This window comes from Rousettus aegyptiacus, unplaced genomic scaffold (genome assembly GCF_014176215.1).
Source record: "Rousettus aegyptiacus isolate mRouAeg1 unplaced genomic scaffold, mRouAeg1.p scaffold_m13_p_10, whole genome shotgun sequence".
NCBI lineage: Eukaryota > Metazoa > Chordata > Mammalia > Chiroptera > Pteropodidae > Rousettus > Rousettus aegyptiacus.
The window spans coordinates 35,788,013-35,803,859 of NW_023416285.1; the positions used below are offsets into that span (position 1 = coordinate 35,788,013).

At 31.5% G+C, this 15,847-nt stretch overlaps 1 protein-coding gene across 3 annotated transcripts in view; it reads right to left on the reverse strand.

Moving 5' to 3' along the window:
• SMARCAD1 (SWI/SNF-related, matrix-associated actin-dependent regulator of chromatin, subfamily a, containing DEAD/H box 1) overlaps positions 1 to 15,847 on the reverse strand; it is a 74,208-nt gene that overhangs the window by 15,634 nt on the left and 42,727 nt on the right. For all 3 annotated transcript variants that reach the window (XM_016144311.2, XM_016144312.2, XM_016144310.2), the window contains exons 9-14: positions 15,356 to 15,747; positions 9,352 to 9,551; positions 3,817 to 3,907; positions 1,393 to 1,492; positions 706 to 765; positions 519 to 594 (exon numbers count right to left, since the gene is read on the reverse strand). In XM_016144311.2, coding sequence (XP_015999797.2) covers positions 519 to 594; positions 706 to 765; positions 1,393 to 1,492; positions 3,817 to 3,907; positions 9,352 to 9,551; positions 15,356 to 15,747 — 919 coding nt within the window. The remainder of the gene's footprint in view (positions 1 to 518; positions 595 to 705; positions 766 to 1,392; positions 1,493 to 3,816; positions 3,908 to 9,351; positions 9,552 to 15,355; positions 15,748 to 15,847) is intronic.

Consider the following 15,847-nt stretch of genomic DNA (forward strand, 5'->3'; position numbering starts at 1 on the left):
CTTTTTCTCCACATCCTTGCCAAACACATTATTTGTTGATTTTTTGATAATAGCCATTCTAACTGATGTGAAGTGGTATATCACTGTGGTTTTGGTTTGCATTTCCCTGATGATTAGCGATACTGAGCTTCTTTTCATATGTCTGTTGGCCCATCTGTGTGTCTTTTTCAGAGAAATGTCTTTTCATGTTCTCTGCCTACTTTTGATTCTTTATTTCTTTGTTACTGAGTTGTATGAGTTCAAAGGTTACTTTAACTGAAGAATGTTATTTTAGTGGACATAACCTTTTTATAATCACTGTCAGTGAGTCACCTGATGTACTAGCGAAAAACTGCTATCTTGGTGTTATACACCAAAATGAAAAATGCCTGAATCCTCATCATAAGTTAGTCCATTACTTTAGTTGCACAGTTCTTAGCATACTTTCCTTTATAGTACTAATATTTTTAAAATATTTTTTAAAACTTCGAGGGCCGCATAAAACTTCTTTCCAAAAAATTTTTTTTCTTAATACTTACGTGGTCACAATTACATTGTATTCTTCGTATTTACTATGAATGTTATATCTTATCTGTTTACGTTCTTCTTGAGAACCTAGAATTTAAAAGTAATATATACTTATTGATTTTACTTATTGTACTTATTTGTACATGTTAGGACTATAAAGAAATTTCCACGGTTAAAAGCAAAATGACATATTCTTACCATAGTAACAGAGCACCTTTAAAGTGGGGCACCATAAATTAACTTCCCTTAACCAGTTATCTATGAAACAAAAGAGATATTAACTTGTATCTGCTAAAGCAGGGTAGTATCTGTGTGCAGTAAAATGAACACTTTATAAAATTTAACAAGTTTTGCCCAAAAATTATTTTTATAAAATAATGCAAGGTGATTTCAAAAATCACCTTGACAATTTTACTCCTAATGATTACTATGATTTTGAGGTCTTGAGGTAGCATCAAAATAAAGGGCAAAGAACCATCTATTATATTTACAGATGACTACTAATTTCTAATTTAAAGAGACTTTTTTGGGGGTTACATTTATACATACATACACTCTCATACTCTATTTGACATCCAATGAATTGAACAAGAATGAGATAGTAATTCGAGTGGGGATAAAGTGCATACTTTCTGACTCAGTAAATGTCTAATTATAAATTTAAATGAATTTAGTTTCTCTCAGTTACTCATTAAAACAATTTACAAGTATTAAGAAAACAAAACAATTTTATCAAATGGTTCTTGATCTATAATAATTGATATATCTGAGTTATTTTCTTTAAAAAAAGACTTCTAGTACAGTCACATGCACACACACATCAACAGCTTTTCTCCTATGTAAAATTGTATACAGTCAAATATGGTTGTCCACAGTATCACAAACCTATAGTTGATGCTGGAACAACAATCAAATGAGGACCTTTATTACCCTCCTGATACAGGTATGCCAGGAATGCAATGGCTTGAATTGTTTTTCCTAGGCCCTAAAAATAAAAGTTCAAAACAATATATGAAATGTAAAAACAAACAAAAAACCCCAAATATTGAAAAATACAAAAGGAAAAGAAAATATTTCCGGTTTTATTTGATTCCCCACAATGCAACTTCTATAAGAATTGCCACTATGTTTTCATTTCTCAATGGCAGATAAAGCAAATCTCCAAATGAAACTTCAACTTAGCAAAATGTAGTAACTGCTAATTAATGTGACATACATTAATACAGAAGACCTTTGCTTTGCACATAAAGGATGTAATTTTGGTAACTGTTTATATAAAGCAATATTTAATACATACTGGATGGACTGAGGTCGATGTTCCAATGACTAACTCGAGTTGAACATATGCTTATCCTATTACCAAGCAATTCCACTCCTAAGAACATATTCAAGAGATATGAGAGCATATGTCCACAAAAAGACTTCAGTTAGAATGTTTATAGTTTTACTGTAGCAGCCAAAACCTGGAAATAACCTAAATTTTCATCAACAGGAGAATGGCTAAACAAGTTGTAATATATTTATACCATGGACTACTACACGGCAAAAAAAAAAAAAAAACATGTAAAAACACAGATGAATCTCAGTAATGGCGTTGCATCAAAAAATCCAGAAACAAATAGTAATACTCAATGTTCTATTTATATAAAGTTCAAATTCAGAAAAAATTATCATGGTCATAGGCATCACAATGGTAGTGGTAATGATTGAAAAGAAGCATGAGGGAACCTTCTGGGGTAATGAAAATGTTGACCTGGGAGGTGGTCACAGGGGTGATCACATATGTAAAAAGTCACTAAACTGAACATCTGTACATTTTATTGCAAGTAAATTATACATCAATAAAGTGAGTTTTTGTTTTGTTTTAAGGTTACTGAGGAGGTTTAGCTCCTCAGGGTAGCTAAACATTACTATCTGTTAAGAACTGAATCCTCCCTCCCAAATTCATGTGTTAAAACCCCAACTCCCAATGTGACTATTTTAGAGATAGGGTCTTTAAGGAGGTAATTAAGGTTAAATGAGATCAAAAGGGTAGGGACCCAATCTTCATCTTAAAAGAAGAGAAACACTAAGAATGTATGCAAACAAGAGAAAAAGCCATGTGAAGACATACAGCAAAAAGGCTGCCATCTACAAATTACAGAGTGACCTCAGGAGAAAATCAATCTCCCAACACCTTGATCTTAGACTTTTAGCCTCCAGAGCTTTCAGAAATTAATTTGTTCTTAAAGCTTTAATATTGTCTTTAATATTGTTATAGCAAACTTAGCAGACTAAGACACTAACTTATCATAAATATTGCCCTTTATAGGTTACAGAAAATTTCACATAATGTATCTCATTTGATACCGAATATAATCTTGATGTAGAAATTACCTATATTTTATTAATATTGGCTCTGAGATATTAGGTTATTTGGTAAGGAGCAAACAGCCCATGAAAAACAAAGTTGGGACACAAAACCCAAATTTGATTCCCAAGTCTAGTTTTCCCACAACTGTAATGTTCTACATTCTGTATCTAATTTCTCTAACTATTTAGAAATCTTGTATATATTTTTCACTTTTCTATCAAACAAAGAGCATCTTTGCTTTAATGGCAATATGATATATGGAAATAGTCAAATACTAAAGACTACTAGAAGCTAACCAGAAAATAAAGATCACTGTCACTGTTAATTTTTATTTTGGAAATCTAATACACAATGTAATATGTATGTATTCAATTAACATTTTCTCCACTGAACATGATTCATTTTTAATAAGCACTTTTCAAAAAAAGTATAGCTGTAAGACGGTAGGTTAAGGTTAAATGTCAAGTTTCTATGTGACAGTATTGAACTACTGGCTGTAATAAACTTTCCAAGTTTAGTTCAAGCAAATGTGATTTGGAAAAAAACCAGAAACTCAAGAGATATTTAATACAAATAAAATGGCTAAAATGATGTTGATGAGGTTGCTGATAAATGTGTGAATTTATTTACTGACAAGGAGAGGTATCTATGATAAATTTTAAGGGAAGCTACAGAAAAGCAAATACAGTACAATCTCATTTAGTATTTTACATATATATACACATATATTAGACATACTTATTCATTTGATAATCACATAGACAATAAACCTATATGTATTGGGGGCTAGCGAAGAGGCTAGAGCTAAGACAAGGAAGCAGAAAACTGGAAGGGGTAAAAGGGGTTAAAGATACTGAGGTGAGAGCTTAAACTACAAAGTCAAGGGAAATTATCATTTTTAAATGACAGCAAGGATGCCTTTTAATGACAAATCCTAGAAATAGAATACTACTTACCATTTCATCTGCCAAAATGCCATTTAGTCCATGTTTATGTACCAATGCCAACCAATTCAAACCAACCTTCTGATAGGGCTTGAGTGATAAACTAATAAAGAGAGAGTTACCAATTATTAAAGATTTATACTATTAGTTTTCACTACTAGTTTTCTGACATGAGGTTTAGGTTTACAATACACACAAAACTGAAATACCTAGGTCTAGTCTTACCTTTTAACTTACTGTTATGAGACATTTATACGTAAGAAAATGAGCCCCAAACATAGTATTTTTTTCATCTTGTCAAATTTTATTCTGTATTTGTTGATTTATTTCTTCTGGCAATAGGATAAAAAAAAATATTCCCAGATTCGGTCATAATGTAATGCCACCAAATTAACTAATTCCAAAAGTGACCGGAGTATTAACTATGATAACATATTACTACTAAGCTATTATTTATACTAGAAAATTGTATTATACTGATTTGAATTTTAACACATTATGGAACTTAAACAGGACAAAAACGAAAGCATAATTTGCTACTTTGCCAGGCTAATTTAATAAATAATGAACATTTTCTGAATGAATGCCGATCACCTCTAATGTCAGTGGTACATATAATTCTGAAGCATGTGTGTGTATTTATGTTTGAATTATGTAGAAATGTAAATTTGATAGACATCAACAAACATCAATAAGTAGAAAGTAGCAGACAAGTATTAAAAATCTTATATAATTTGCAACCTAGTAAAACAGACAATCCCTGAGAATAACTTATTTAGAAGGAAAATATGGGGGTTTATAATGGATAAAAGCGACAGCGTTTTCTAAAAGTTCAACTGTTTAAAAGCTAATAACAGTTATTTACTGACGTCTATTATACGTAGGTATACAAAGATATCATTTTCAAATATCACCTCATTTAATCTTTCAACATCCTATAAAGGTAGCTGATATCATCATTTTAACATGAAAAAACCTGAGGCTTAATTTGCTTGACTGTTGCATAGCTACAAAGTGTATGGCTAAAGTTTTAACTCAGGAAGTCTATTTCACTTGTAAGCTATTCTCACACTCATAAGGACAGCATACACTCCATTTAACATGAAAATCTAGGACAAGGCCATGTCTCCCATTCTCCAGCTTTTAACCTGATCCTTTAATTTCCTGTTACACATGTTCTATTTGCCTACAAGGAAGGGGTCTGGACATAGCTATGGCAGTAATCAATGGTTAAGGGGTCAGATTCTGAAATCAAGAAACCTTAATTAGAACAGGAGTAAAAAGGTAGGGTAGAATGATAGCCATTTTAAATCAGAATCTATGTTTCAATTGTGGGGTAGGCAATCTATAAAATATAAAACATTTTTCATTAGAAAAAATTAAAGGTATAGGTAGGAAAGAAATCAGTATTGCTGAAGTCTTTACTATTCATTTTTCAAAATGTCCTCCTTCTTGGCCAAAATAATGCCTATGCCACTACAAAAATAATAATAACGCAACATATTAAGATATTTAACTTCCAGATACAAATAAATTCTTTTACTACAGTAGTGGTGACAATAAATGCTAGTGCTGAAACGTTTATCATTTGAGATACTATGCTATGGGCTTTACATGCATTATTACTTCATTTAGTCTACATGATAAAGTAGATACTATTCTTATCCCCATTTCACAGGCGAGAAGTTCCCTGGGACTCAATGAAGTAACCTGCCCAAGGTCATACAGCTATTTAAATCCATGTGTGCAGTGGCAGAGCCAGCATCCAACCTGGGTCTGATCCAGCTGTCAGCCCCTAACAACTAAACAGTAAAGATTAAAGAATTCTCTCTCTGATCCCGCTCACTCTTTGGTCAAAACTGAGTTTTCTATTATTTTTGAATACTTTACAATGTCTTAGTCACCCCACATGCATAAGGTTCACATTCTATGAAAATGATGAAACTTGATGAGACAGGCGTATTACATCACTTATAAATGTATCCAAGTGCCAACATGCTATCCCAATGTAAATCACAGAGCCAAGAAATCTTCTTAACAAAGAAAAATTACTGAATTTCTCCATTACCAACACATGTTGAGAAACAAGTCTAACTATTAAAATATTCTTCACTAAACATAAAACATAAAAATGAGGAAATTTTGAGAAGCATCTACTATAAAGAATTTTTCATCCAAATAAAATTATTTCATCCATAATCAAAATGCAGCTCTGGAAGCTGTTTTCATCAGGACATTAAATAAGTTTGTTATATTATTTCTTTTATAAAGTCTTTCTCTATGTGTATTTGCTCTTCTGATAGATTTAACTAAATTAAAAGTAATTTTCTGTTGCTAAGTATCACAATAGTGCTCCCTATCAGATTCCCTCTTCTGAATATAAAAGGATCAATGAAAATGTAGTTTGGACAAAGAGTTTTAAATCCAATTCACTTGTTATGACTAATTTTTTTAAATGGGGCAGTTCTGATCTTTTTTTGGGAGGGCTATAATATTTAGGTGCTATCTAATCATATTTTCATTTATTTTGATATTCTATAGTTTTCTAAGATTTTCATGTCTGCATAGGTAGAATGCATAATTTGCCAGGGTTACCCAAATAATAAAAACTACAGACAAGGCATTCTGAATTAGTTAAGTATTCTCTTCTCAATCGAGGACTATAAATATCTTTAAACTGAAAGTTTTCTTATCTCCAAGAAAAAAATTATTTAAAAATTTTCTGAGATCATGAAATAAATGAGGCAGTACATTGTTTTGAAGTTATTTGTTTTATTGGAGGGTGTGCGTGTCCATCCAGAGTTACTATGATTTCTTTTCATAATGAAAATTAAATTGGGTTTAAATCTGGGATCAGAAAAACTGGCATTGAAATAATTTTTTGAAAGGTAAGAAAGTCTTGAAACAAACAACAGGAGTACATACGACATGGTAAATTTGAGTTTAAAATGCAGAAATACAGAGCTAGAAAGACTGGTTTGAAGTGATTCATGTGAAACAGATTAGGGATACTAGCTGACCAAAAGTTTACATTCCTGAAGTGTGACAAGGCTGCTGAAAATACTACAACATTGTCTTGTGCTAATACTAGTATTCTAACTTCTGAAATATTTGTATCATAGTACTTGGAGTTAGTCAAACCACATCTGCAAGATTGCTTTGCATTCAGACCAGTCTCAAATGGTTTCATAGGAACTGTTTAGGAAGAGGACAGGGAATCATTCTGTCAAACTGAGGGAGAATAAAATCAGAAGAACCCTGTTAGATTTAGTCCAGAAAAGACAGAACACACATGATTAAGTATATTTGATACTGAACATCTGAAAAATCTTTTCAGTTAAAACTGTTTAAAGCTATTAAGTAAATTGGTAAAGCTTGAGAGTTGGGTACATCTATGTAGGAATAATACAGGATAAACACTGAATTTTTTTCTCTTTATTCTCATTATATATTTTAACTTTAGGTAATTTTAGTTTTCACATTTTTAAAATAAAGATCATGAATGTAATGGTTTTGAGACACATGAGAAATTTTATTTTTCCCTGCAAAGATCATAATGTTAACGAAGAGTTATATGTCTGTATTTCCATTATCTCTAAAAGGCGATTTTTCTTCTAATTCATATAAATTTGTAATAGGAAAATAAAGTTAATATTAATTGTACTTCAAAGTAAACTTTTCTACAAAGAGTTTGTTAAGAGAAAGCATGACAACTTATCAGCATAGTCTAACATTTTCCTCTGTGCTAATAAATTTTTTCCCGAGGCAAGGAAACTACTTTAAATATCTATTTACTAAGCAGCCATGATGCCCGGCCAGTATAACAAAATTGCTTGTCCAATTCTAAACATGGCTAAAAACGAAAACCAAGACAACAAATTTCACCCCCTAAAAGTGCATCTAAATAAACTCTAAAGAGACTATATATACAGATTTTTTAGAAGTTGTACTTTGGACTAAATCCAATAAGCACTTTAAAAACCCCTACTTTTCTCATCTATTAAATATTTCATTTAAAAATCCTCAGTCTAATGGAAAGTTTATTACCTGATCATACTATTTACAAGTAACAGGACTTTGTAAATGTTGGTTTGAGAGATAAAATTTTTAAGTGATGCAATAAAGCACTTGATTTTTTAAAATCCAAATTATGATAAAGTAGACTCAACTGGGTAAGTCTTGTAGAGTGAAGAACTCCCCATATCCAATGCTGTAGAACAAGAAGGAGCAGATCCAACTACACTTTTAGGAGATGAATTTGCTGACATGGCCATAGTTCTTTCTATGCAACAGAGAAAAGAGCTTCTTTGTGGGAACTGCATCACGTTTCCCTACACCATCCCATAGCACCCTAGAAGGGCACAGAAAAGATTGTAGCTTACTATTAAAGGCCAGTAACCACACCTTGATTTTTAATTAACCAATGATCAGCAAATATGCTGGGATCATGAACTTAGAAAACTATCAGAAGTAAATAAAATCACCAACTAAGGTAATGAATTTTACTGAGATCCTAGAGCTAATTTTATTAAACCTATCAGAAATATTCTGAACAGATGTAACTCATTTTAAAAGTAGCGTAACACTGCATAGTGTGGACAGACCATAATTCATTCTATTTTCTGATTGTGGGAACTTGAATTGTTTCCATGTTTTTGCCACTACAAATACTACCATAGTAAACAAGTTTATACCCTTTTGTAAAAAAGGCAGTATTCTGAACAGTTCTGAATCTCCAAATTACTTAAAAATAAACTTTTAAAAGAAGTTCAAAACAATCTCCCCCATCCCAATATCCCAATACCGTGCAAAATGGGGGTATTCACAATTATAAAATCCTGTTTTAACATGTACTGGCTGTTGAACCAATGTTTTCAAGAAAATAGTTTAGTGTCCATTTGTTGCAAGAATTATGAAAAGGTATTTACTGAAAGTAACAGTTTTAGGGAATATACTTTTTAAAAATGCTTTTTATAATTTTTCCTTATGTAATCTATTTAATGAAAGTATCCTTTTCATTTTGATGTGTTTCTATCCCAAAAAGAGACTTAAAAATCTGGACTTCTGAAATTATTTGAAACATTTTATTGCAGATACAGGATATTTTAATAATTTTATTAATGATTAAAAAGCTAATATTTATGAGTTGAGCTAAGACAGAAATTTTTACATTGATGCAATTAAACAGCTGACTTTTTGAAGTATCAAATTAAAGGCGTAGCTAAAACCACCTTTTTGGTTTCTGTGATTATATATGAAATTATCTGTCATCAGACAAGGAAAACAAAGGACGTAGGAAATCGTGACATTTCCTCAATTTATGATAGGATGAAATAAAATATCCTGATTGTGGGGAGGAAAAAAAAAAATCAACGATAAATTATTCATATATCACTTATGTGCCATTAAAGAAAACCTTGGGTTTTCCTTTAACATTAGTTTTCATCACTTCGACATTTAAGTTTCCTAGACATGATACAGAAATAAATTCAGAAATTTTATATAATTAAGATAAAATAATGCATAAGTATGTACAATAAATATTACCTTTGGTTCAGAATGGAGGGTTGGTCTATGTTCCATCCACCTCCATTTCCAGTGAGCATGGTAACTTGTTTTGTCAATTTATTAGAAATGTCTTCGCATTTGTTCATAAGCCTTATAACTACATCCCTTTCTTGGATCAGTGTTTTACAGTTCCATATCAAATCTTCTGACAAGCCATTAGTTTTGGACATCTTTGTGAACTAAGACAAAAAGAAAAACAATTTAACAGTTCAGATCTAGTAAGCAAGAAGCCGTCTCAATTTTAAGAAGAAAAAATGATTGTTAATTTAAACTTTTACTAATGACCTTAATCAAGTGCTAACAGGACTTGATTCTTCACGTTTACATTTAAATTTCCATGTTCAGTATGATAATCCTACTGTCACCTCAAACTTATTACACTGAAATAACATATCTTTCCCCCAAAATGCACAATCCCAGGCATGTCACTTTGACCCAGGTAGCTGTTCTCTTATAGAAGAAACTCTAAAGTAATTGTTAATGTCTCTTAACAAGTTGTCTTCAAAATCTCAGATTCACTTTTTTTACCAAAGGTAACAGTACCAAATGTAGTAATTGCACGCCTCATCTCTTGCCTCTGTTTTGTAACTTCCTATGACTATGACACATTACTAATAAGATTAATTTTACTAAAACATACTTTTCCCTATCATCAAAGTACAATTGCTTAAGCTTGCAAAACTCCAAATATTATTTGTCACTTGATATTTTACTCCTAAACTGAGATTATTACTTGGAAAGATACTGTAAAAGAACTGTTTCGATCTAGAGAAGATCAATTTATTACATCAAAATCTAAAGAGATATGCTAACATTACAAAAAAGACACAAACAGGGAGTACTAGTAGAAACATTTAATCTTCTAATTATAACTTCACAGAAAATACTGGGCTAGAGGAACATGTTTATGTTAAACTGTACCAGGAAGGTATAATCAGTCCAGACTGGGAAGCTATGAAACAATGATCCAGTTTTTTCACCAATGTTATTATAGGAAAAGAAACAGGAATAGATGGATGAGGAACCCACAGATTAAAGAGTTAAAAAGACCTATAAAGCAATCACACCATGTGGACCTTATTCTGGATCCTAATTCTAAATAACTGTGAAAAAAAATTTACATTATTTATGAGAAACTAGAAATTTGAACACTAAATATTTTCTAATATTAAGGAATTACTGATGATTCTTATTAGGTGTGACAATGTTACTGCAGTTTTGTTGGGGGATTAAAAACCTTTTTGAGATATATATTTCAATGAAGTCTGAGATTTGCTTTAAAATAGTATGAGTTGGAAGAAAGTGGATGAGAGTATAGATGAAATAAGATCAGACATAAGCTGTAACTGAAGCTCATGATTAGCACATGAGGGTTCATTACACTAGTCTGATTTTTACATTTGAAATTCTTGTAGGGGAAATGAAGGTAAGTGAAAAATTTAAGTGTCATTTGAAAATGTTACAACAGTTGGAATTGATTACTAAGATTTGTAACTGAACTCTCGACGTTTTCGTTAATTTTTGAAGCCTAATTTCAAATTTTAACTCCCTAGGGCTTCACACTCTTCCTATCTCTCTCTCCTATACAAGCCAACCAACATTAGGGATGATCCCAATTACTGCTGCTAGTTTAGAATTCAAATTTACTTGATAGTGATACACTGTCCATGAATGTAAAACATCAGTAAACAGATTTCCAAGGAGAAAGTTTTAATAAACGATTAATCTGTTAAGATTAGTTGTTATAAGTGACAGTGAATCCAAAACATCACGGGTTTAAATAAAACGTAAATGTATTTCTCTCTTGTGTAAATGAAGACCCAAGGAAGCAGTTCAGATTGGGTATAGAAGTTCAAAAATCAAGAATTCTAGTGTAATACTTGAACTAGAATATCCTCGATATGCGGTTTCCACCATCACAATGACATCTTGACCAAAAGAAAGAAGAAATCCTTTAAGGATTTTCCAAAAATCTCAGTATTTTTTGTTTATATCCCACTGGACGATTACTACAAGACAAGCTAAAAAATGCTGTATTAATATTTTGTGGGTAATGTAACCAGCAATAAATTGTTTCAAAGCCCTGAGGGGGTTAAAAAAAGATAAAAATGGTTTGATCCAACAAAGTTTGATTCAATATAAACTGTTCTGTTACAGTTTTCTGAAGACTAAAAGCATTTAACAATACTGTAAGTTACTTCGCCAAAAAGATTTCAGAAATACAAAGTACTCTGTAAATGCAGGATCTACTAGTAAATTTAAAGTCACTGATAAGCATAGAAAATATGATCCTGTTCGCATAAATATCAAATATTTACATATGCATAAATGGATGAAATAAAGTACTTAGTGGCGGATATTTCTGGAAGAATATTGACTATACTTTCTCTTTGTTCTTGGCAAGTACTTTTTAAATTTTAGACAAGGAAAATAAATCATTCTTTTAAAAAATGATATATTTTTCCAGGGAGAAAGAAAATAAAATTGCCTCTTGCTGGATAATTACATGAATAAAAGAACACCAATATGACCTTGATTACTACGATTAAAAGCTCACGTATCACTCTAAGAAAATGTTCCCTTAAAAATAACCACAAACTGAAGTACCTCTCTCTTGCCACAATGTGTCACTCTTACAGTGCAAATATTTTTGAATTTTTATAAGGAGGAAACTGTTTAAAAGCAGATTTAATTCCCCAACAAGTAATAGTCTTGAGGACAGAGTACAAACTTATAAAAATTAAAACAAAGCCTGAATTCTGTCATTTTATACACAAATTAATGGAAGCCACCTATCAGGAAGGAAGTAGTGGGCATTACAATGCTTTAAAGTGACAGATTCAGACATATATTTTATAACCACTGAAAAAACAAAGCACAAAAGAAACCTGTGGTCTAAGTTACTAGGAGATAGATGGCAACAGCACAACAAGGAACAGAAATGAACTCAACTCGGGTTGCTTGGTTAACTATCAAGGAAAACTTTATCTACTACATTGATCTAAATGTTAAGAAGTAGTTGCATATATGAAGTTTTTAGGTTAAACTATTTATGAATGAGTTTTACTTGATTTAGTCAGTATACATTACTATTCTGATTAAAGTATAAAGATGTAATATAAGATCACCACAGACATTAACAAACAGCATCTCCACCTTACTTTGCAAAAGGCTAATAGAAAATTCACTAAGTAGTTGGTGAACTGATGCCATCAAATGTGTGAAATTTGGCAATAAAAATCCCAATTTTACCACATTAACAGTACATGTTTGAAAACTAGTGACATTTTTAGTTGGCTACATTTCCAGAACCACATGATTTAATGATGTGGTTCCTTATATCAAGCATGTACTTCACTGCTATTAAGCAGAAAAATAAGTAAAATGGAAAAATTATAAAGAAAACTTGACAAACAATATTTAGTTTTAATTCAAAGGAAAAAAAATGGGTATAAAGCTTCAAACATAAACAACCCCCTATATTTTGTTAAATAACTAATTTATCCTCACATGAGGATGATTAAAATACATGAGAAAGTCCTTAAGAATAATGTTTAACTTTTAAAATTTTGTTATAAAAATCAGTGCTAAAATAATTTTCACATTCAAACTATTTTTATAAAACAAGACAATGAAATACTAATGACTTCATTTACCTACCAATGTGCTGTAGAGACTTCAGTTTTAACAAAAATAATTACAATTTATGCATGAAATTGATTTGTTGGCTCAGTATGCATTTTTTTAATGAAATATTAATGAATTTTAAACTTATACCAAATTCCAAACCCTTAAGACTAAATAAGCTTCAACAATAATGTTGAGAGTTACTAGACATTTGCACGTTGTTCTCAATACATAATGCACCTTGTAACTGTCATTAAAGTATGACTGAGTGACAATTAAAATTTCAACTAATGCTCATCTAAATACAGTACCTATGAAAACAAAAGTAAATGCTTTTGTTTCATTTTGAAGTTATTTACAAGTACATTATCAAACTTCTCTGATTAATAGGGAAGGAGTAAATTGTATAGCTTTTAACCAAAATATCTGCCTTTTCTTTTTATAATTTTAAGTTATTAAATTGCTCTATAAGTCAAGTCATATTTAAAATTGTAAAGTAATTGAAAGTAGAAGCTTAAAGTTCTAAGCGAATTAAAACTCAAAGCTTCTATCACTGATTTTGCTAGTTTTAACTGTTCTTTCCCAAAACCTCTTCATTTATCTATTTTTTTTTTCAGGACAACAAAGCCCTATCGTCACTGAACTCCAGTAGCAAGTTTACGTCTTAACTGTTACATAAATAATCAACATTTACACTTAAATGCACAGCTAGTAAAAAAGAGAGTCTCTGTGTTCAACTTTGAGAAAGGGGACAAGGTTTAACTGGGTAACACATAATCTGCAAATTCATGTTAAGACTAATTTAAACGATGCCAATTAATTAGTAGGGGAATATGCTTTCTACATGTTATGTTGCCGAATATTTCTAAAAGCATTTGGCACATATAACTCTGGTTTAATTTACTGTTACTATAAGATATTTGGGCAAGTAGTTGCAGTGACTAAACATACTATTGCAGATAACTGCATTCCTTATTAAATAAATAAGAATCCCAACAAGCCTGAGCAACCCGATTCTGCAATAACATAGGAGACCATTAAGATTAAAAGAAAGAAGAAAAGGAAGGAAAGAAGAACAAGAAAGCCCTTCAGCAAATACTTTTACAAATAAATCACTCTGGCAAAGCTGAACAAGTTTTGAAAGGGGCCTGCTTTGACAGATGTTCTCTAGAAAAGCAAAGGCCTCAGGCAAAACGGATGGTTTTATTTTATTTTTTTTAGCTAGGAAATACTAGTAATTTTGTTTCTATATTTTTCAAATATTTTAATTTTTCAAAAAATGCTTTTACAATTACTGTTAAGGGCCCTCCTATACCACCACTTTAAGACACTTATCAAAGGAACTTATGTTCATATAGGTTTGTCATAAGTATAAAATTAATCACAAAAGCAACTTTACTCTCTAAAGTTAAGGAATAGAACTTTCTAAAAATTTATAAAATATCAAGTCAGTTAATCCTCTAACAGAGTAAAAAATAATCTATATTGCATTCACAATAGGGCCTATATACAATTCATGCTACAAAAGCCCACATTCTCACAAAAGTCAAAGTAAATGTAAAAGAGTTCTTGTATTTCTCCGTATGAATAAGATTTGCTATTGACATTTATAAAGTTCAAAATACAGGTATTTTTGACAAAACTTGTTTATAGGAAATCAAATTCCAGAAAATGATCATGCAGAGTGTACTTACCAGTACTTATGCTTTCCCTTCACCTAACGCTTGAATTCTAGGCTTCCACATACTTTTCTATCTTTCCAATTAAAAATGCTGCAGCCTGCTACACTCCATAAAATGGCTGCGTTGTTTAACCAAGAAAAACATGTTAGAGATTGAGCTGTCACTTTTAAAGGAAAAAGAAAATAAACAATTGCTTCTTTTGTGGTGAAGCACAAAACACTTAGGCTGGCATTTAGAATCATGGAGCTCCCCTGGACGTTGCTATTGCTCTTCAAGTACTTGTAGTAAAATTTCTGCCACATTCTTGCTTTCTGCATGGTGTCTCAGCAGCAACAGATCAGAACAGGCTAGCAAACAACTCCTTCCTAAATGTAAGGCTCTAATTTCTTCTTCTGCAGTGAAATGAACCAAGTTTCTATGCAAAAGAATGAGTGACAGTATGCCTAGCCAATCCGCTTGGGTTTTTTCAGGAAAATCACCCCTTAATTCATTCGAAATTAGGTCATATGACACTATTTGAAATACTATTGGCTTACAATGAAAGTAAAGTTTGACTCTACACAGGATAAGGCCACCCATCTATGCTTCCCTGGTCTGAAGACACCTTGACTATAAGCGGTACTGTGAATTACACACACACACACAAGGGGGGAAAAAAAAGAATGTAGCCTTACCAGAGCTTCCCAACTATTAAAGGGCCGGAGTTCTGTTATCTTCTGAGCCTTTTTCTGAGAACACTGAGGAATCAAAGTAAGTTCAGCAACTGAAGCGTCTTGAAGGAAGTGAAGAATTTTACCTTTATAGCCATCCTCCATCACTTCCTCACCACTACTATAGTCCTCATCTAGTGAACTACCGACATCAGAACCTGAATCATACTCAGAGTCTTCAATGACTCTTTTAGGATTAAATACATTTTTTTTACGTTTCTTGTTAAAACCATTTTGTGGTTTCATGGAACATTTCTGTTTTAATTTTGTTTTAGTTACACTTTTAGCATAATTTTGACTCCTTGAAGAAACTTCTTTTCCATTTGGAAACTCACTTTGTGAAGCATATTGCATATCTGTGTGCAAATAAAGACAAAAATAACTAAATTAGAAGATATAAATTAAATATAAAGATGAACGACTTCAAATAAGATAATTAAAATATTTAAACATATA